General features: G+C 36.2%; 2 protein-coding genes across 7 annotated transcripts in view; one reads left to right on the top strand and one right to left on the bottom strand.

Annotated features, from left to right (window-relative positions):
* Positions 1–2,151, top strand: part of LOC135090207 (uncharacterized) — a 27,660-nt gene extending 25,509 nt beyond the window's left edge. For all 5 annotated transcript variants that reach the window (XM_063986680.1, XM_063986682.1, XM_063986679.1 and 2 more), the window contains 2 exons: positions 22–131; positions 477–2,151. The gene's annotated coding sequence lies outside the window, so the exon portion shown is untranslated. The remainder of the gene's footprint in view (positions 1–21; positions 132–476) is intronic.
* Positions 277–17,129, bottom strand: LOC135090208 (N-acylneuraminate cytidylyltransferase A-like). Of its 2 annotated transcripts, none has more exons than XM_063986685.1 (7): positions 16,943–17,129; positions 14,720–14,766; positions 13,924–14,049; positions 10,772–10,924; positions 6,838–6,978; positions 3,964–4,102; positions 277–2,967 (listed from the first exon to the last, which is right to left on the bottom strand). In XM_063986685.1, the coding sequence occupies exons 2-7, from the start codon at positions 14,748–14,750 to the stop codon at positions 2,859–2,861; spliced, it is 699 nt and encodes a 232-aa protein (XP_063842755.1). In that variant the 5' UTR covers positions 14,751–14,766; positions 16,943–17,129; the 3' UTR covers positions 277–2,858. The 2 variants fall into 2 exon arrangements, with proteins under 2 accessions (XP_063842755.1, XP_063842754.1); XM_063986684.1 differs by having other exon boundaries at positions 14,720–14,815; positions 16,943–17,127.
* Positions 17,130–17,142: the final 13 nt, after the last annotated feature.

The following is a 17,142-nucleotide window of genomic DNA, read 5'->3' as shown; positions in this document are numbered from 1 at the left end:
GATGCAAGCCTTCCACTGCAGTGACTACAGGCAGCAACACACAACGGGCCTCAGCGGTGCTCCTGCTTGTCCTCTCTTTCCTCGTTTGTCTGCTGTATGGTTGAGGGCTTCCCTTCACTGCAAGTCCAACAGTGAGTCCTCTCCAAGTGCTTCCCATACATGAGCACTGTATGTTACTGCATGGTCAATCAGACTTGCTTCCATACAGGCCTCTGTTTTATTATCTAATGGACAGTGTCTTTTTCATAACTTTACTGCATGATCAATAAGATTTGCTTTCTTATAGACCTCTCTTTTATTCAATGGACAGTGTCTTTTTGTCACTTTAGTTTTTTTTTTCCTAATTCTAATCACCACAATCTACTCACAGTTGGAATAGGATGATGAATAAATAATGTTGAGCAAAACTGTTATAAAAAGTGATGATTTAAGTGTTGAACATTAAGACTAAGAAAGACTGTATACCATTTCCACAGAGGGAGTGGAGAGTGAGCTGCTGTAAAAACCTCAAGATGATTATTACATCAAGTCTTCCCCAAGCATACTTTTATACATACTTTATCATATTCTATACACTTCTGTTTGTCACAACTTAGCCATAATCCCCATCCTACACAGAATGCAAGCTGATAATTTCCGTGAGTTTGGTGTGTATTCAGAAACACTTTGCTCTCTCATCACGAGTGTTTTCAACAACTGTGGTCAAGTGATGTGGGTTTTTAAGGGTGTTTTCATGGTTTTAGTGGCAGATTAATAACATAATTTCTACACTACTAGCAAGAAAAACATGCTTGAGAACCTGACCAATCATCTCTGAGACCTTGAGAACAGTCATGGTGAGAGGGCAAGCATTTCTTAATATGCACCTTTATTACAATGTACACAAGGATCAACATGTGCAGTGATAAGGACATTCAGCTCAGAGTGTTGTGTGAAATTAAGTCCCCACCACATCATTAAGTGAGTGTGGCAGAATGTTGGCTATGACTTACTGAGGGAGGGTAAGTCTCCCTCAGATGGCCATGTGGCAGGACACCATCAGTAGTATAATTATATACTTGTATATTATTCATGGATTTAATTTCTACATATTTTTGCATCCCTGCTATTGTGATTTGTATAACACTGTACATGATTCCCAGCAGTGCATGTCTTTACTGGAGCATGGCGCCTTATGTGTCTTTGTATCATCTAGTCAAATGGTTCTCTCTTCGTGCCATTCATTTTATAACTGCCAAATAGTGAGTCCCTCTAATCAGCAGCCAGATGCAATATATCCCTCAGAGGGTGGTTGTGATACCATTCTACAGGGCAGTAGGCAACTGTCTCAGAAAAGGACAGTTTTGTAATATAATAGAAGAATTGTGATCACAGCAAGGCAGGGAACAAGGATTTATGGTGTGGTTATATTACCAGCCAGCAATGCTCCTTGTACCTTGACCTCAAGTTGCTCCTCCTCCGACTCCTTATCCCCACTTATTGCTTGCCCCACAGTGAGAGGTGTGGTGGTAACTTTTCATGAATGTTGTCAACTGACCATTGCAGTGTGGTGGAATGTACTTAAAATCTACAACTTTCTTTGACATGACATTCCCCAGGAATGTAAATATTATGAGGGAAATCTTGCAATAATGATGGTGGAAGGGTAAGGGTGAGGATGTGAGCAGACCTGAGTCTCTCCCAGCAACCCCAACAATGTATCACAGAACCCTGAGATGTCTTTGCCTTAAGCTGGTGTCATTCCTCTGATACGTAGTGAAATGGTGCACAAGTATTTTTACCATATCTTAGGGTCATTCCTTTCATACAAATTGGTGCAAGAGTAATATAAGAGTAAAAATTGTAGCTTAGATATCTCGTCTTCCAACCTCTATGCTAGTAAATTTGTGATAAATTTCTACTAATATCATATAAATACAAAACTTTACTTACTGTATAGGCATAACTTCAATATGGTGCATTATAACAAATGATGACTAAATGTATAGCAGCTTATAATTACATACATGAGTAGAATGGATACTGGCAAAACATGTTAGTTTACAGTGTTATCACCTGACCAGTCACTCCATCTATGCCACTCAACATGCAAATGAATGGCAAACATGATCAGCATAGCTTTAATTAATAATAAAGTGTTATTTTGTTTTCCATGTGTCACGTTTTACTCCTGCTGTACCCTTAAACAAACACCTCATGATGGCACTCACAATCTAAGATGTCTTGAAAATGTTTTGGCGTGAGAGACGAGAAGCTGAGATGTGAAAGGAATGTGCTGGCTGCTTGCTGTGGTGCAGGAGTTGAAGAAAGGTCCTTGAAAACAATTGAGTGGCTGGTAGGAAAGATGCAGTAATGTGAAGAGGAGCAGAATGTGAAAGAAAAAGCCAGCACAAGAGAAACAAGGAGATTCACAGAAAGCATTGTCTTTATAAAGAGTTGAGGAAAGATCCTTGCAAACAACACAGTGGCTGATGGGAGGAAGGAATTTTTTTATGAAAAGGAGTAGAAAGTGGCAAAGGAAAAGCCAGCATAAGACAAACAAAGAGATTCATATAAAGCACTGCCTTTATGAGGCTAATAAACAGTAGATATTAGATATATACTTGATAAACTGTTCATGACAAATACAGTTTTTATCCAGAAACACTCATGTACTCATCTTTGTCAGTGATGCAACATTCACCTGTAAAGACTCATTATAGTAGAGGTTATAAATATACTTAACAAACTGTTTATAACAAATACACTTCATACCCAAACACTCCTGTATTAATTTTTGTCTGAAATGCAACACTCACCTCTGAACACTCAGTACTATATGGATCCACCTCAACAGTAGATGATCCACACACTCAGTACTATATGGATCCACCTTGACAGTAGTTGATCCATGTCTGAGCAACAATGCCATCAAAGGGAGTGTCAATATCCAGGCTGTCTTCCTGTGGCACCTCAATGTACCCACATCTGAGAACACACACACACACACACACACACACAAATTACAAACTTCATATAAAATCATATAAAACTTAAGTGCAAGCAGCAAATAAGAGTTGAGACAATCTTATAATTAGGGTTATAATTAGGGAATTATAACCCGCTGTAAATTCTGCACACACTAGTGAAAATACATACAAACATCATGTAAAATCATATGAAACTTAACTACAATTAGCAAATAAGATAAAACAGCCTTATATACTACAAACAATAGAAGAATTATAATCGTATGTAAATTTTGCTGTCACTTGTGAAGTGTGATCTCATGCACACACTGAGTAAAGTAAAAGTAGCAGTAACAGATGAGTGCTCATGTCATGTAAACACGGGATGATCATTAAATTCATAAATGGATTCACTGCTAGAGTACTCAAGACACTCACTCTTTGCTGTGTGCTGATGACAAGGAACTGTAGAAAATTATCAAGCTCACACAATGGTGTCCCTATGCACCCTAAGTCTATACTAGTGCAGCTTCTTTCCCATGAGACAAGGAGTAAAAATAACAAACAAATTAGTGGTACTGCAAAAATCAGGATGGTTTTTTTTCTAAACTTTCGTAGAAAATTTCATACCACAAAATATTTCTCATAAGAAAATAAGCTGTGAAACAACAGTCTTATGTGACTGCAAAGATTTATGTTTCTCCTTAGCACAGTGCTCACACTTGTCATCTCCATGTACAGGGCATGAAAGAAGGAAAGGTTGTGAGGAATGGAAGTTGCTTCTCAAATAGAGTGGCAGATAAATGGGATGGACTTAGTAATCAGATTGTCAGTCCTGAGCCATTAGGGAGCTTAAAAAAAAGATTAGACAAATTTATGGATGGGGATGACAGATGGAAATATGTAGGTGTTTTTCATACAGGGACTACCACAAATAGGCCTGATGACTTCTTGCAGCTTCCTTTATTTTCTTATGCTTTTATGGGAAGCCAGCCCCTAACACATGATGGCCCACCTGTTTCCCTGCAGCAGACCCTTCTGGAGCACCTCCACCCTGGTGATATAGAACATGCCATTCTCGTACAGCTCCCCCCTCCAGTCCTGCCGTCGTGGACGATGTCTTGGACTGAAGTTCTGCGGCACAGTAAACTCACCTGCAATGTGTACTCATGTTGTGCACCGCTCATTTTGTGCTGTGAAAATTTAAGAGCAAGATTTTTGTTTTTTTTTCATCAAGATTTTCATACTTTGCAATAAATTTTCATCAGCAGTTTGATGTGAAATTATAAATTTAATACAATGTTTCCAGAGATAAATTCATGTTTGTGAAGTATATCTGAGCTCTAGTCCCTATATATTTACAAAAATAAAACGAGGTAAAGACAAGAAAAGAAAAGGTGATAGAAAGAAAAAAAAGGTAATGACAAAAAACAGCAGTAATGACAAAAATGAGGTAATAACAAAAAAGTAATGAAAAATTAGGCAGTGATAAAAAAAAGGGGTTATAATATAATAGGTAATGAAAAAAAGGGTGATGACAAAAAAAGCAATGACAAAAGAAAGGTTAAAAAGGACAAAAAAAAAGAGGTAATGACAAAAAAAAAATTATAAAAAAAGTGAAAATATGGGATATTGACAAAAAGTAATGAAAAGAGGTAATGAAAAAAAAAAATTGATAATAAAGAGATGATTACAAAAAAAAGTAATAAAAAAGAGGTAATGAAAAAAATTTTAAAAAATTAAAAAAGACCATAAACTTACTACATGCTGAAATGGATCTGCAACGTGCACCATGCCAACAACCTGCACCACAGCCAGGCACTTCACCATGGGACCACGGGAAACAACTCTGTACTCTGGGATTGCTACGTTACCACAACATAACCAAAACCTGCCTTCAAGGAATCAGCCACAAGGTTGCCAACTGAAAAATGGACATGACCGGGTAAAGAAGAGTAAAGAACAGAGAAATACACCACCTCTTCACCTGGAGTCACTCAGGAGTCACCATCATACTTCTGAGTCTATTAGATCCACAAAAAAGTTCAATTTACAAGACTTATTTAGATAATACTGATGCATTTTTTTTTCATGTAAGACTTGATGTACAAACATATCTTTGATGCAAGACTTAATATTTGAAAAGAGAATTTCAGTCATAGAAATTATGTAAGTGACTCAGAAAGACTCAAAAAACAAATTATAAAGAAAACAAATAAATATGAAAATATATGGATGCAGACATTGAAGCCATTGTGTGCAGGAGTACACACTGAATGATGGGGTAGTAACATGCACAGTCTCACACTGATGTTAGAAATATATTTACAACAACATGTTACTTGGTGAGAGGTAAATAATTACATAAATTAAACTTAAATCCCTTCAATGAGCAGGTTAAGTAGCAAGTATCCAGAATCAGATGGCATCCAAACCCCTTGTCCCAGTAATTATAAAAGTGCACACAGCACGTCCCAGAGCAGATACACACCAGCTCCCTACAGGACAACATAGGATCTGCTACCAACCACTCATTCAACATCTCAGCCTACTCTCTTACCATCATGTGGGCAACTCCAGCCAAGTAGCCTAAAATGTCTTGGGCCTGTGTACAATGTTAGATTACTTGATGTTATTCTAAGTCCACCACACAAACACCATCATTATAACCTGGGCTTAGTAACATGTACTGTGATACTACGCTCCCAAACTGATGACTAAGTTAGGGATATTGTCTTACTCAGCAACTCCTGAATATGAACTGCTGTTATGTTCTGTCTGCTGCACGTGTTTATTGATTTGTATCAATGAAGTCACATAAACTGTCACTTCTCTTAACACTGGGTGAATGACAGTAATTTATATGATGGTTTTCTAGAGACAATTCACCTTTTAATGGACTGCCACAGGACAGTCTTGCTGGGGAATGAATGATCTTAACAAACAATATTAGGGTAGGAGTGACAGATATACTAATGTTTCCTTACTGTGCTTTTATGTGAAGAGTCTGAAAACCACTGGATTAAATTAATAACTTATAGTGAATAAAATGGCTTTAAAATCCCATACAACACTTGAGCTTTGCAACACTGAGTCAACTACCTTGTGCCTTCCACCCTGCTACAGCACAGAATCATGACTAAGCTCCATTGGTTTTAACTCTTCTGCACATGAAACTTGTTTGGGCCACCTCATGTGGGATTGCTGGCCTGGTATATAAATAGATAGACATATGAAACTTTAATGACAGTATTCCCTGAGAAATACATCGTATGAAAAAAACAAGGGTATGTACTTACATTGGCAAAGTCTACAGTACTTATAAAAATGAATAAGGGTATAGTAAGATAATCTTGTTTCCTGAGTCACCTGGCACTCTGTGTTGGATAGCCTGATGTTTAGGGTTGTATCATACATTACATGGAAGATGCAGGAATAATTACATTACATGCATATCATATAATCTTAATCTACTAAACAAAATATAATGTAAAATCATGACAGTAAGATTAGGGCCCACATTCTGAAACACTTCTGTGCCACACCTCCACAACATTCAAAAGCCTCTAGTTGAAGTGACAGGTTTTAAGAATATTTGGTTCTAGTTACAAATTAACAAGATTTCTATATTATTAACAGGAGAAACACTCTTGAGAATGCAGCTAATCATCTCTGTGGCCTTTAAAAATAGTCATGGTGAGAGAGTGAAGTGTTTCAGAATATAGCCTATAAAACATATTCCTCTCTCCATAATATAATACTTCAATAAAAGCAAAACTCAAACAATGCTACCAGAGTTGAGAAGACATAAAAGAAACCACCTAAATTACAAAGTTCACTGACCACTACTGCTGCTCCTGCCACCACCTCAGCAGGCAGGACAACTCACCCTCAGACCACCTCAGCAAGTGCCTCCTCGTCACAGAGAAGACCGAGTCATAGCCTCTTGCCATCTTCTGCATCCCCTCCTGCAAGTAGGTCACTTGCACAAATGGAGAGGTGCACTGGACAAGGCACACTATGGTGATCTCTGTGGAAGGCAAGAATCTGATGCCTGTGAGCTAATGAGTATGGATTTACTTCTTGTTATTTGATCTGTGTTTATTCATCTATTTATATCAAGCAGGTATTACCAGAAAGAAGGGTTAGCTGAGACACACACACACACACACACACACACACACACTGCGTAGTGTAGGGGTTAGCACACTCGGCTCACAACCAAGAGGGCCTGGGTTTGAATCCTGGGCACGGCAAGGCAAATGGGCAAGCCTCTTAATGTGTAGCCCCTGTTCACCTAGCAGCAAGTAGGTACGAGATGTAACCCAAGGAGTTGTGACCTTGCTGTCCCAGTGTGTGGTGTGTAAGTGGTCTCAGTCCTACCCAAAGATCAGTCATTATGAGCTCTAAGTTCTTTCTGTAGGGTAACAGCTGGCTGGGTGACCAGCAGACGACCATAGGTAAAAAACACACACACTCACACACACACACACACACACACACACACACTATGAAAATAAGACTAAAATCAAAACAGGCAGCAGAAGAGATACTAGAAAGAACATTGAAACTAAGAGAAGTAAAAGATTGCAAAGATATATACATTAGGAAGAACAGAAATGAAGACAAAAGGAAAAAATTATATGAATGTATGAAGAGGCTAAAGTGAAAAATGAATGAAGAACATAAAAGACTAAATTTTTTTGGAGAGTTTTGGGAGACAGAGTGAAGAAATGGTACATAAAGAAAAAAATAAATTAAAATAAAACAGAAAAATAGTAAAAATGAAGGACTGAATGTGATGTATACAAACATAGATGGATTGATACACAGAAAAATGGAATTACAAGACTATTTAAAAGAAAAATTTGAAGATGGTGTGTTTAATGGAAACAAAACTAAAAGAAGAAAACCAGATAGTCATTAACAATAACTACAATATATGGAGAAGAGACAGGAGTGGTAAAGGAGGGGGTGGTGTAACAATAACAAAAAAAAAAAAAAAGAGGTGAAGACAAAAATAGTGAGATATGGGGAAGGAAAAGCAGAAAAAGTGAGTGTTAACTTGGAGGTTAATAATGGAGAAATACTGACAGTAATAACAACCTATGTACCACCCTAAACAAATTCTTGGAGCAAGGAAGACTATGAGAAAATAATAGAAAATACCATTCAGTGCTTGAGTAAATTAATCAAGAGTATTACTTGATGACTTCAATTGTGAAGTAAATTGGGAAACATTCGAGGCAGAAGGAAACAAGACTGGGTGACTGAAAATACAAGATATAGGGGAGATGACGAACCAACAAGACTAGACCTATTAACAAAAGGAATTGACCTAACTAAAGAATTAAGATATGTGTACTCTATGGGAAAAAGTGACCATGTAATGATAGAATCATACAAAGGAAACAAGAAAAACTATGGGAAATCAAATATAGATGATCTTAAGAAACTTTATGAAGAAATGGACTGGGAAAAAGCTGAAAAGAGCACATGATGTGCAAGATAAGTATGACATTTTTATGAAACTATTTGCGACAGGAGTGAATAAATATGTCCCACTATACAAACCTAAAGAAAAAGGAAAACTGGTGTGGTTCAGTGCATGATGTGCAAGTGTAAAAAAAAAGTCAAAGCATGGATAAGAATGAAAAGAAATAAAAAAAATAAATAAAGAAGACTTTAAGGTAGTAAGAAATGAACATATGAGAATAAGGGGAGAGGAAGAGAAAGGATATGAAAAGGATATAGTTAAAAAAGTGCAAGGACGAACCAAAACTGTTCTACAAATTCATGCACAGAAAAACTAAACTAAAAGAAAAACTAGAAAGGTTGAAGGATGGAAATGAAACATGAAAACCAAAAAAACATGAGTGCATCGCTAAAAAAAAAGTTTCAACAAGTTTTTATAGAAGAATCAGAATTTAAAGAACCACAAGATGAGACGACAAAAAAGTAAATGTGAGAAATTACATTAATCAAAGAAGTTTATAAAATGGTGGAGGAACTGGAAGAAAGAAAAGCAACAGGACCAGATGGAGTATCAGATTTCATTTTCAAAGAGTGCAGGAAACAATTAATTGAACCACTATAAGACATAATAAAGTGCTCAGTATCAACTGGAAGAGTGCCTAAGGAATGGAGGAGAGCAGATGTAGTGCCAATTTATAAAACAGGAAAGAAAGAACCACTAAACTATAGGACAATATCAATGACCAGCATAGTATGTAAGATCTGTGAAAAAGTTATAAAAAGCAGCGGACAAAATTTCTAGAAAAACATGGTATCAGTATAATAACAGGAAAACAGTATGGCTTTAGATAAAGATCATGTGTAACAAATTTGATGAGCTTCTATTTGAGAGTGACTGATATAACACAGGAGAGGGATGGATGGGTAGACTATATGTATTTTGACCTTTGAAAAAAACTTTTGACAAAGTTCCCACAACAGGCTACTATGGAAGCTAGAAAATATAGGAGGATTAAATGGAAAAAAAAAAAAAAAAAAAAAATGGATGGAAAGTTACTTAAAGGGATGAGAAATGAGAACATTAGTAAAAGACGTAAAATCAAAATGGAGAAAAGTAGATAGTGGAGTACCACAAGGATAAGTGCTGGCACCAATACTTTTCCTGATCTACATAAATTATATGCCTGAAGGAGTAAAGAGTTACACGAGTTTGTTTGCAGATGATGCAAAATTACAAAGACACATAAGAAACAGCAAAGACTGTGAAATTCTAGGACTGGAATAACAAATGGGAGATGAAATTTAATGTGAAAAATGTCATGTAATGGAAAAGGGAAAAGCAAAAACAGACCAAAATGGACGTATAAAATGGGAAATGAAGAAATAATAAAAGTACAAGAAGAGAAAGATCTGGGATAATACAGGATAGTCAAAAGTCATTGATATTCAAAGATACATATAAAATGATGAGAAATAATGGAACAGCATTCCACTACAAGGATAAAGATATGATTAGAAAGATAATTAACACTATGATAAAACCAAAGCTGGAATATGCTAAATCAGTGTGGTCTCCCCACAAGAAGAAACATGTGAAAAGAATAGAAAGGATACAAAAGACAACAATGAAGATGGTTTCAGAACTGGAAGAATTAACATATGAAAACAGGTTAAAGGAAATAAACCTGCCAACATTGGAACAAAGAAGAGAAAGGGGGGACTTAATACTGATTTATAAATTGTGGAATAGAGGAAGAAATTGATAATGAGAAACCACTGCTAAGAGAAGTAGAAAATACCAAATTCACATGAGGCCACAGCAAAAAACTAGGAAAAGGAAGATGCTTGAATAACATAAAGCAATACAGTTTCCCACAGAGAAATAAAGAAGTCTGGAACAAGGTACGTGAGAATGTATTATTGGCAATGAGTGTGCACAACTTTAGGGAAAAACTGGACAAGTGTAGATATGGAGACAGGACCAAACAAGTGTGGCTCAGGTCCTGTAAATTAGAACTAGGTAAATACAACTAGCTAAATACACACAAACACCTAAACATGTTAAATCTTACCAATGTTAAAAGCAAAGAGGTGATATGATAGTGATATGAACACCACTTATAAATATTTGAAAGGAACTGAAAAACTGACAGAACTAATTCTTCATCACATGTTAGGAACACAGTGAGATGCATAAAGAACAACTGATTTCTGGAAACAATTACCAAAAAATTCCTGCATGTAAGAGAAATGTACGCACATACACAAGCTTACACAAGAACATAATAAAAAAAACATCAGCCTGACTCAACACTGCAATGCCACTGTTACACACTCAAGATACACACCAGGGTGGAACTTGATGAACTCCTGCACAGCACTCACAGATGAGGCATCATCAGTAGCTGTGTAAGGCGCCCGCCAGTGCACCTCAGCCTCCTCCGCTCGGGCACAGTCCGCTATCGCCTCACTGTCTGTGCTCACCCACACACTATGGAAGCCTGCATGGGCAGGAAAGATGTTGTTGCTGCTACATGCTTTATGGGAACAACTCAAATGTGTTGGTAAAAGTGTAACTGAAGCAAATATAAAAATTATAAAATGCTGTGACAAAATAAAAAAAAGCATTTAATTTCTTAACTGAATAATTATACTAACCCAAGAAAAAACAAGGATGACATTAAAAAAAGAAAAATAAATAAATAAATAAATAAATAAATAAATAAATAAATAAATAAAAAAAATAATAAAATAAAAAAGCTTGTGTTTTTTTTTTAACTTTATTAAAAATATTTCACATATCAAAATTTATTCCTATATCATATCGGTAAATAAGGTCTATATATGTACATACACATTAAAAATGTAAAAGTAGTCATCTGATCCATATATTTCCCATAAAGTACAAGTTAACACAAGCTTTGTCCAATCGGATCAACCTGTATTAGCATGACCTAAACAAGTGTTTTTTCTTCATTAATAGGAAGTGTCAAAATCTTTTAAGATTTAATTCCCCTCGTGACTTCTGGCACCTAGCCAAGAATATCTCTAATAACTTTGCTTCTTCATCTTTCCCTCCTTTATTTCAACTTGATGGCACCACTGCCATCTCATCTATTTCTGAAGCCAAACTCTTCACTCAAACCTTTGCTAAAAACTCTACCTTGGAAGATTCAGGGCTTGTTCCTTCCTCTCCTCCACCCTCTGACTACTTCATGCTACTCATTAAAATCCTTCAACAGTGATGTTTCCCATGCCCTCACTGGCTTAAACCCTCAGAAGGCTTATGGACCTGATGGGATCCCTCCTATTATTCCCTGAAACTGTGCCTCTGTCCTTGCACTTTGTCAAGTCAAACTCTTCTAACTCTGTCTATCAACATCTACCTTTCCCTTTTGCTGGAAGTTTGCCTAAATTCAAACTGTTTCTAAAATGGGTGACCATTCTCGTTCCTCAAACTACCATTCTATTGCTTTGATTTCCTGCCTCTCTAAAGTTTTGAATCTATCCTCAACAAGAAGATTCTTAAATATCTCTCAATTCACAACCATCTTCTATCTGATCGCCAGTATGGGTTCCATCAAGGCCCAATCTTCTGGTGATCTAGCTTTCCTTACTGAATCTTGGTCATCCTCTTTTAGGGATTTTGGTGAAACTTTTGCTGTTGCCTTGGATATATCAAAAGTTTTTGACAGAGTCTGGCACAAAGCTTTGATTTCCAAACTACCCTCCTACAGCTCCTATCCAACTCTCTGTAACTTCATCTCAAGTTTCCTTTCTGACCATTCTATTGCTGCTGTGGTAGACAGTCACTGTTTTTCTAAATCTATTAACAGTGGTGTTCCTCAGGGTTCTGTCCTGTCACCTACTCTCTTCCTATTATTCATCAATGACCTTCTAAACCAAACTTCTTGTCCTATCCAATCCTACACTGATGATGCCACCTTGCACTTTCCCACGTCTTTCTGTAGACGTCCAACCCTTCAGGAAGTAAATAGTTCTTGCAGGGAAGCACAGAACGCCTGACTTCTGATCTCTCTAAGATTTCTGATAGGGGCAGAGAAAACTTAGTATTGTTCAATGGCTCAAAAACTCATTTCTTTCATCTATCAACCTGACACAACCTTCCAGACAATCATTCCCTCTTCTTCAATGACACTCAACTGTCCCACACTTCTACATTGAACATCCGTTTGTCCTTTACTTGTAATCTGAACTGGAAACTTCACATTTCATCTCTAGCTAAAACAGCTTCTATGAAGTTAGGTGTTCTGAGATGTCTCTGCCAGTTTTTCTCACTCCCCAGCTGCTAACTCTGTACAGGGGCCTTATCTGTACATGTATGGAGTATGCTTCACATGTATGTTGGGGGGGGGTTCCACTCATATTGCTCTTTTAGAAACAGGGTGGAATCAAAAGCTTTTCATCTTATCAACTCTCCTCTAACTGACTGTCTTCAGCCCTTCTCTCATCACCACAATGTTTCATCTCTTGCTATCTTCTACAGCTATTTTTATGCCAACTGCTCTTGTGATCTTGCTAACTGCATGCCTCCCCTCCTACTATGGCATCACTGCACATGACTTTCCTCTTTCTCTCATCCTTATTCTGTTGACCTCTCTAATACAAGAGTTAACTAGTATTCTTAATTATTCGTCCCTTTTTCTGGTAAATTCTAGAACTCCCTGCCTGCTTCTGTATTTCCACCTTCCTATGACCTGAATTCTTTCAAGAAATAGGTTTCAAGACACTTATCCTGTAATTTCTGACTACTGCTTTCAACTCTGTTTGGGGACTGACACCTCAGTGGGTCTTTTTTTCTCTTTTTTTGTTGCTCTTGGCCAATGTCCCTCCTACATGGAAAAAAAAAAAAAAAAAAATCAAACTTCTTGATTACTTTTTGATTGCTTATTTAAACTGATTTAAATATAAGAAGGAGGAATAAACAAAAAATAAATATATAAAACCCTAAAGAGACCCAATAAGCCACCTCTGTAAAAAAAAAAAAATAAATAAAAAAGGCCCAGTGGGATAGATTAAAAAAATCTAACCCTGGAGAAAACAGAACAAAAAAACAGAATGATACAAATTTTTTTCTGTAGGAAAAATTCTAGCAGTCAAAGACTAACTATAATTTCTGTACATAAATGTTTCACCACATGAAATGTACTGTGTGCACAAACTGAATTAGTAAAACAGTTATGACTATGAGAGAACCAAGACTGAAAACTGCAACTAAGTCAGATCACATAAGCTTTGGAAGTCAACCAGGAATTATACATCATACAGAGTTTAAATAAAAATGTGAGACAATGGAAATTTTTAGATCGGACACATATATTAGCGAAATATATGAATGAGAAATCTTGAGAACCATAAATAATTACTCTCAAAAAAAAAAAAAGTGATAAAGCATCATTAAAGAACAAGATACAACTAACTTAACTCAATCCTATAGCAATATAATGAAGTAAGAACAATGAGACAACAACATTCTTACACTTGGATTTGTGCATGATCTCCAGTGTTCTCCTCAGCAGTGGCTTGTGCTCCAGCTGAAGGAGGTTCTTGTTCTTGATTCCCTTGCTGCCTCCTCTTGCCAGCACCAGGCCAGCCACCCACTCCCCTGTCACAAACACCATTACTTTCCCCCTGCCTTTCACACAAATACAGAGACTGCTATGTGTAGGCCTGATTGTTTCTAGCAGCTTCCCTTATTTTATGTCCTTATGTCAGTACTTTAGTGAATAAATAATGGAAAATTTGTATAGGTTAAAGGTAGCTGGAAAACCACCATTACTCCCTCTCCTAACTCAAACACCATAACCTCTCTCACCAATACTTTACTGAATAAATAACCAAAAAGATGTATTGGTAAAAGAGTAGTTGATATGGTTATAACACCACCATTACTCTCCTGCCTCCCTCTTCCATCATTACCTCTCACATCAAAACTTAAGTGAACATATAGCAAGGAAATACATAACTTTATCCATCAGTAAAGTATAGCAAGTCAAATACATGTGAATTTTGTATGTTAGTCAAAACTATACCTGTGAAGTATTAAGTGGCAATATCTAAGTTTACGGGTAAATATTAATTGTGCGATACATTGATAAAGAAGAAAATCACCATGAAATATAAAACTTCATCGATCAGAAAAATATGAAAACTCAAGTATGTGTGGGCTTTGTATGTTAGTGAAGTATGTTAGCATGTTGGTGAAGAATTAAGTGATGTTTAAGTTTACAGGTAATTGCAAATATATGGGATAGAGCAATAGTGAGGATAATTACCACCAGCTGAGGGACCAGTAGTCAGGGCCATGGCTTCCACTCGCCACCTGTAAATGTTGGTGGGGAATATTAGCACTCTTGTTCCCTTGGTGCAAACTGTGAAAAAAAAAAATAAAATAAATAAATAAATAAATAGAAATAAATAAATGAATAAATAAATAAATAAATAAATAAATAAATAAAATAAATAAACCAATAAATAAAATAAAAATAAAATACAATAAATAAATAAATAAATAAATAATAAAGAAGGAAAAATTAATTACAATAAAGGAATAAAAAAGAGAAAAGAAAAGAAAAAATAATAACACTGAAATAACATTAGCATTTTCATCTGAGTGCTATAGTAGGTTAGGTTAGGTGAGATTAGGTTAGTTCAGGTTGTTAGGTTAAGTTAAAGTTAGCCTAGGATAGGTTAGGTTAGCTTAGGTTAAGTTATGTTTAGATTCATTTAAGTTCATTGATTTCACTGTTAGTCCTTTTACAGTGTAAATCACAATCTGAGAAAAAGTGTCATATTTTACCAAGAAATAAACAGTCAGAGTCTGGAAATGAACAAGCTAAGGTTATTTCAATGATGCTCCAATAAAAAGATAAATATAAATAAATACATAAATCAATCAGACAGATAGTAAAAAATAACTAAAAGTATCATTTTAGGAGAGGACCATAATGGTCTACACATTTGGGAGTATTGTTCTTTATTACTTTTATGGATTTACTTTATTGAAGCTTTTGTTGCAATTTAATAGTTTCTGTGATACTGGAAATTTTTGTCAGGTGATGCATGTAGGTTAGGTCAGGTCAGGGTTAATTTGGACATTACATCTGTGTTATGTACAAGCATGAAACTCACATATCATGTAGGAGGTTTGGTGACCTTGCCGTGAACATAAAAAAATTGGGGGGCACGTGTCTAGTATGGCTGTAATAGCACTCGAGTGTGGTGAAATTCGACATTTTCTAAGTCCAGCGAGTCCTGCACCAGTCAAGAGTAAACACTGAAATTATTTTCTATTGTTTACATCTGGGATTTGTGGGTAGTGGCATATTAGGATTTCATGGTATCTAAAGACCTGATCCCTCCAACTGCATGCTGCCACTGGTGAGGCCATTCATGACACCACCAATCACGACTTTCCCTGGTAGGTTCAGTTACACTTTTCATTTGTTTTAGGGACATGTTAGACATTTTGTTAATATGGCTAGAGAGTGGGGGAAGTGAAGTGAAAAGTGCGAGTGTTCAACAAGAAAAAATGTCACTATGTGGGATATTTAGCAACAGCAATGGTTAAGATGTGATATACATGCATAAAGAAGAGGTTCTACATATTCAATGAGGCATCTGCCAAACTGCACCCACCTTCATTGCCCTGAGAATGTCCACACCACAACAGTAAGGCATAATGGTATAATTTTTGAGGTCGCTCATTAGGTTAGGTTATGCTAAGTCAGGGTCAGGTTAACATCCTAGCAAGGGTGTCCAGGGGGATCACAGCCCCCTTGTCTGGGCTAGATTAGATTAGGAAAATTTGAATTAAAGTAAACTTCCTTAGATTTTGAAATCCCATTTTCAACTTATTTTTCATCCTCCCCCCAAAACCCCCACAAGTTTGTTTGAAGGGTTAGGGGAAGGTTTAGGGGAATGGGGAGGTGGACTTCTTATCAAGAAATACCCAGATCAGATAAGGTTAGATTAGGTCACGTTCGCTTAGGTTAGGTCAGGTTATATTAAATCAGGTTAGATCAAATTAGATTAGTTTAGCATTATCTACTTTCAAGCTATCATCTTCTTTCAAGTGCCCTAAAATGGCCATTTTCGTGTTCCCTGCCCATAAATCCCGCTTTCCGACAAGTCTCCAACATTGTCTATAACATATAAAAAAAATAAATAAATAAAATAAATAAATAAATAAATAAATAAGTAAATTAATGAATTAATTAAATAAATAAATAAATGAAAATAAATAAATAAATAAATAAATAAATAAATAAATAATAACGAATATAGTTTTCTACTCGAAATGCTGTTTGGTCCTGTTGTAAAAATTTTCCTAACTAAATATAATAAAATAGATAAAAATAAGAAAGGCATTTCTGAGGCATCTTACTCTCTACTATAGAGACACTGCAAGCTAATATCAATATACGTTATGTTGATCAATTCTCATCTCCTGGTGTGACTGCAGTCTCTCTCTCTCTCTCTCTCTCTCTCCTATTTACCTGTATTCTCTCTGTAAGCACAAGGGATTTGACAGTTACAGGGCGTGAAGTGACAGCTGCCACTTTGTTTACATCTTGATCTTTACGTGTGTGCCTTCTATGGCAGATGCCTATCATAACTTATAACTTATAACTTTTTTTTCTCCCTCACACACACACACACACACACACACTTACATTCACTCAGCCTGTCTGTTTTT

This window comes from Scylla paramamosain, chromosome 34, assembly GCF_035594125.1.
Source record: "Scylla paramamosain isolate STU-SP2022 chromosome 34, ASM3559412v1, whole genome shotgun sequence".
NCBI classification, from domain to species: Eukaryota; Metazoa; Arthropoda; class Malacostraca; order Decapoda; family Portunidae; genus Scylla; species Scylla paramamosain.
Note: the sequence above shows the minus strand (reverse complement) of the source record. Positions and strands in the feature narration are given on the sequence as shown.

Coding starts and splice junctions, on each gene's coding strand:
- LOC135090208 (XM_063986685.1), bottom strand. CDS start 14,750: ATGGCCCTGACTACTGGTCCCTCAGCTGGTG. Junction 14,050..14,719: donor TACTGGTCCCTCAGCTGGTG/GTAATTATCCTC, acceptor TGTTTGTGACAG/GGGAGTGGGTGGCTGGCCTG. Junction 6,979..10,771: donor GTTCATCAAGTTCCACCCTG/GTGTGTATCTTG, acceptor TGCCTTCCACAG/AGATCACCATAGTGTGCCTT.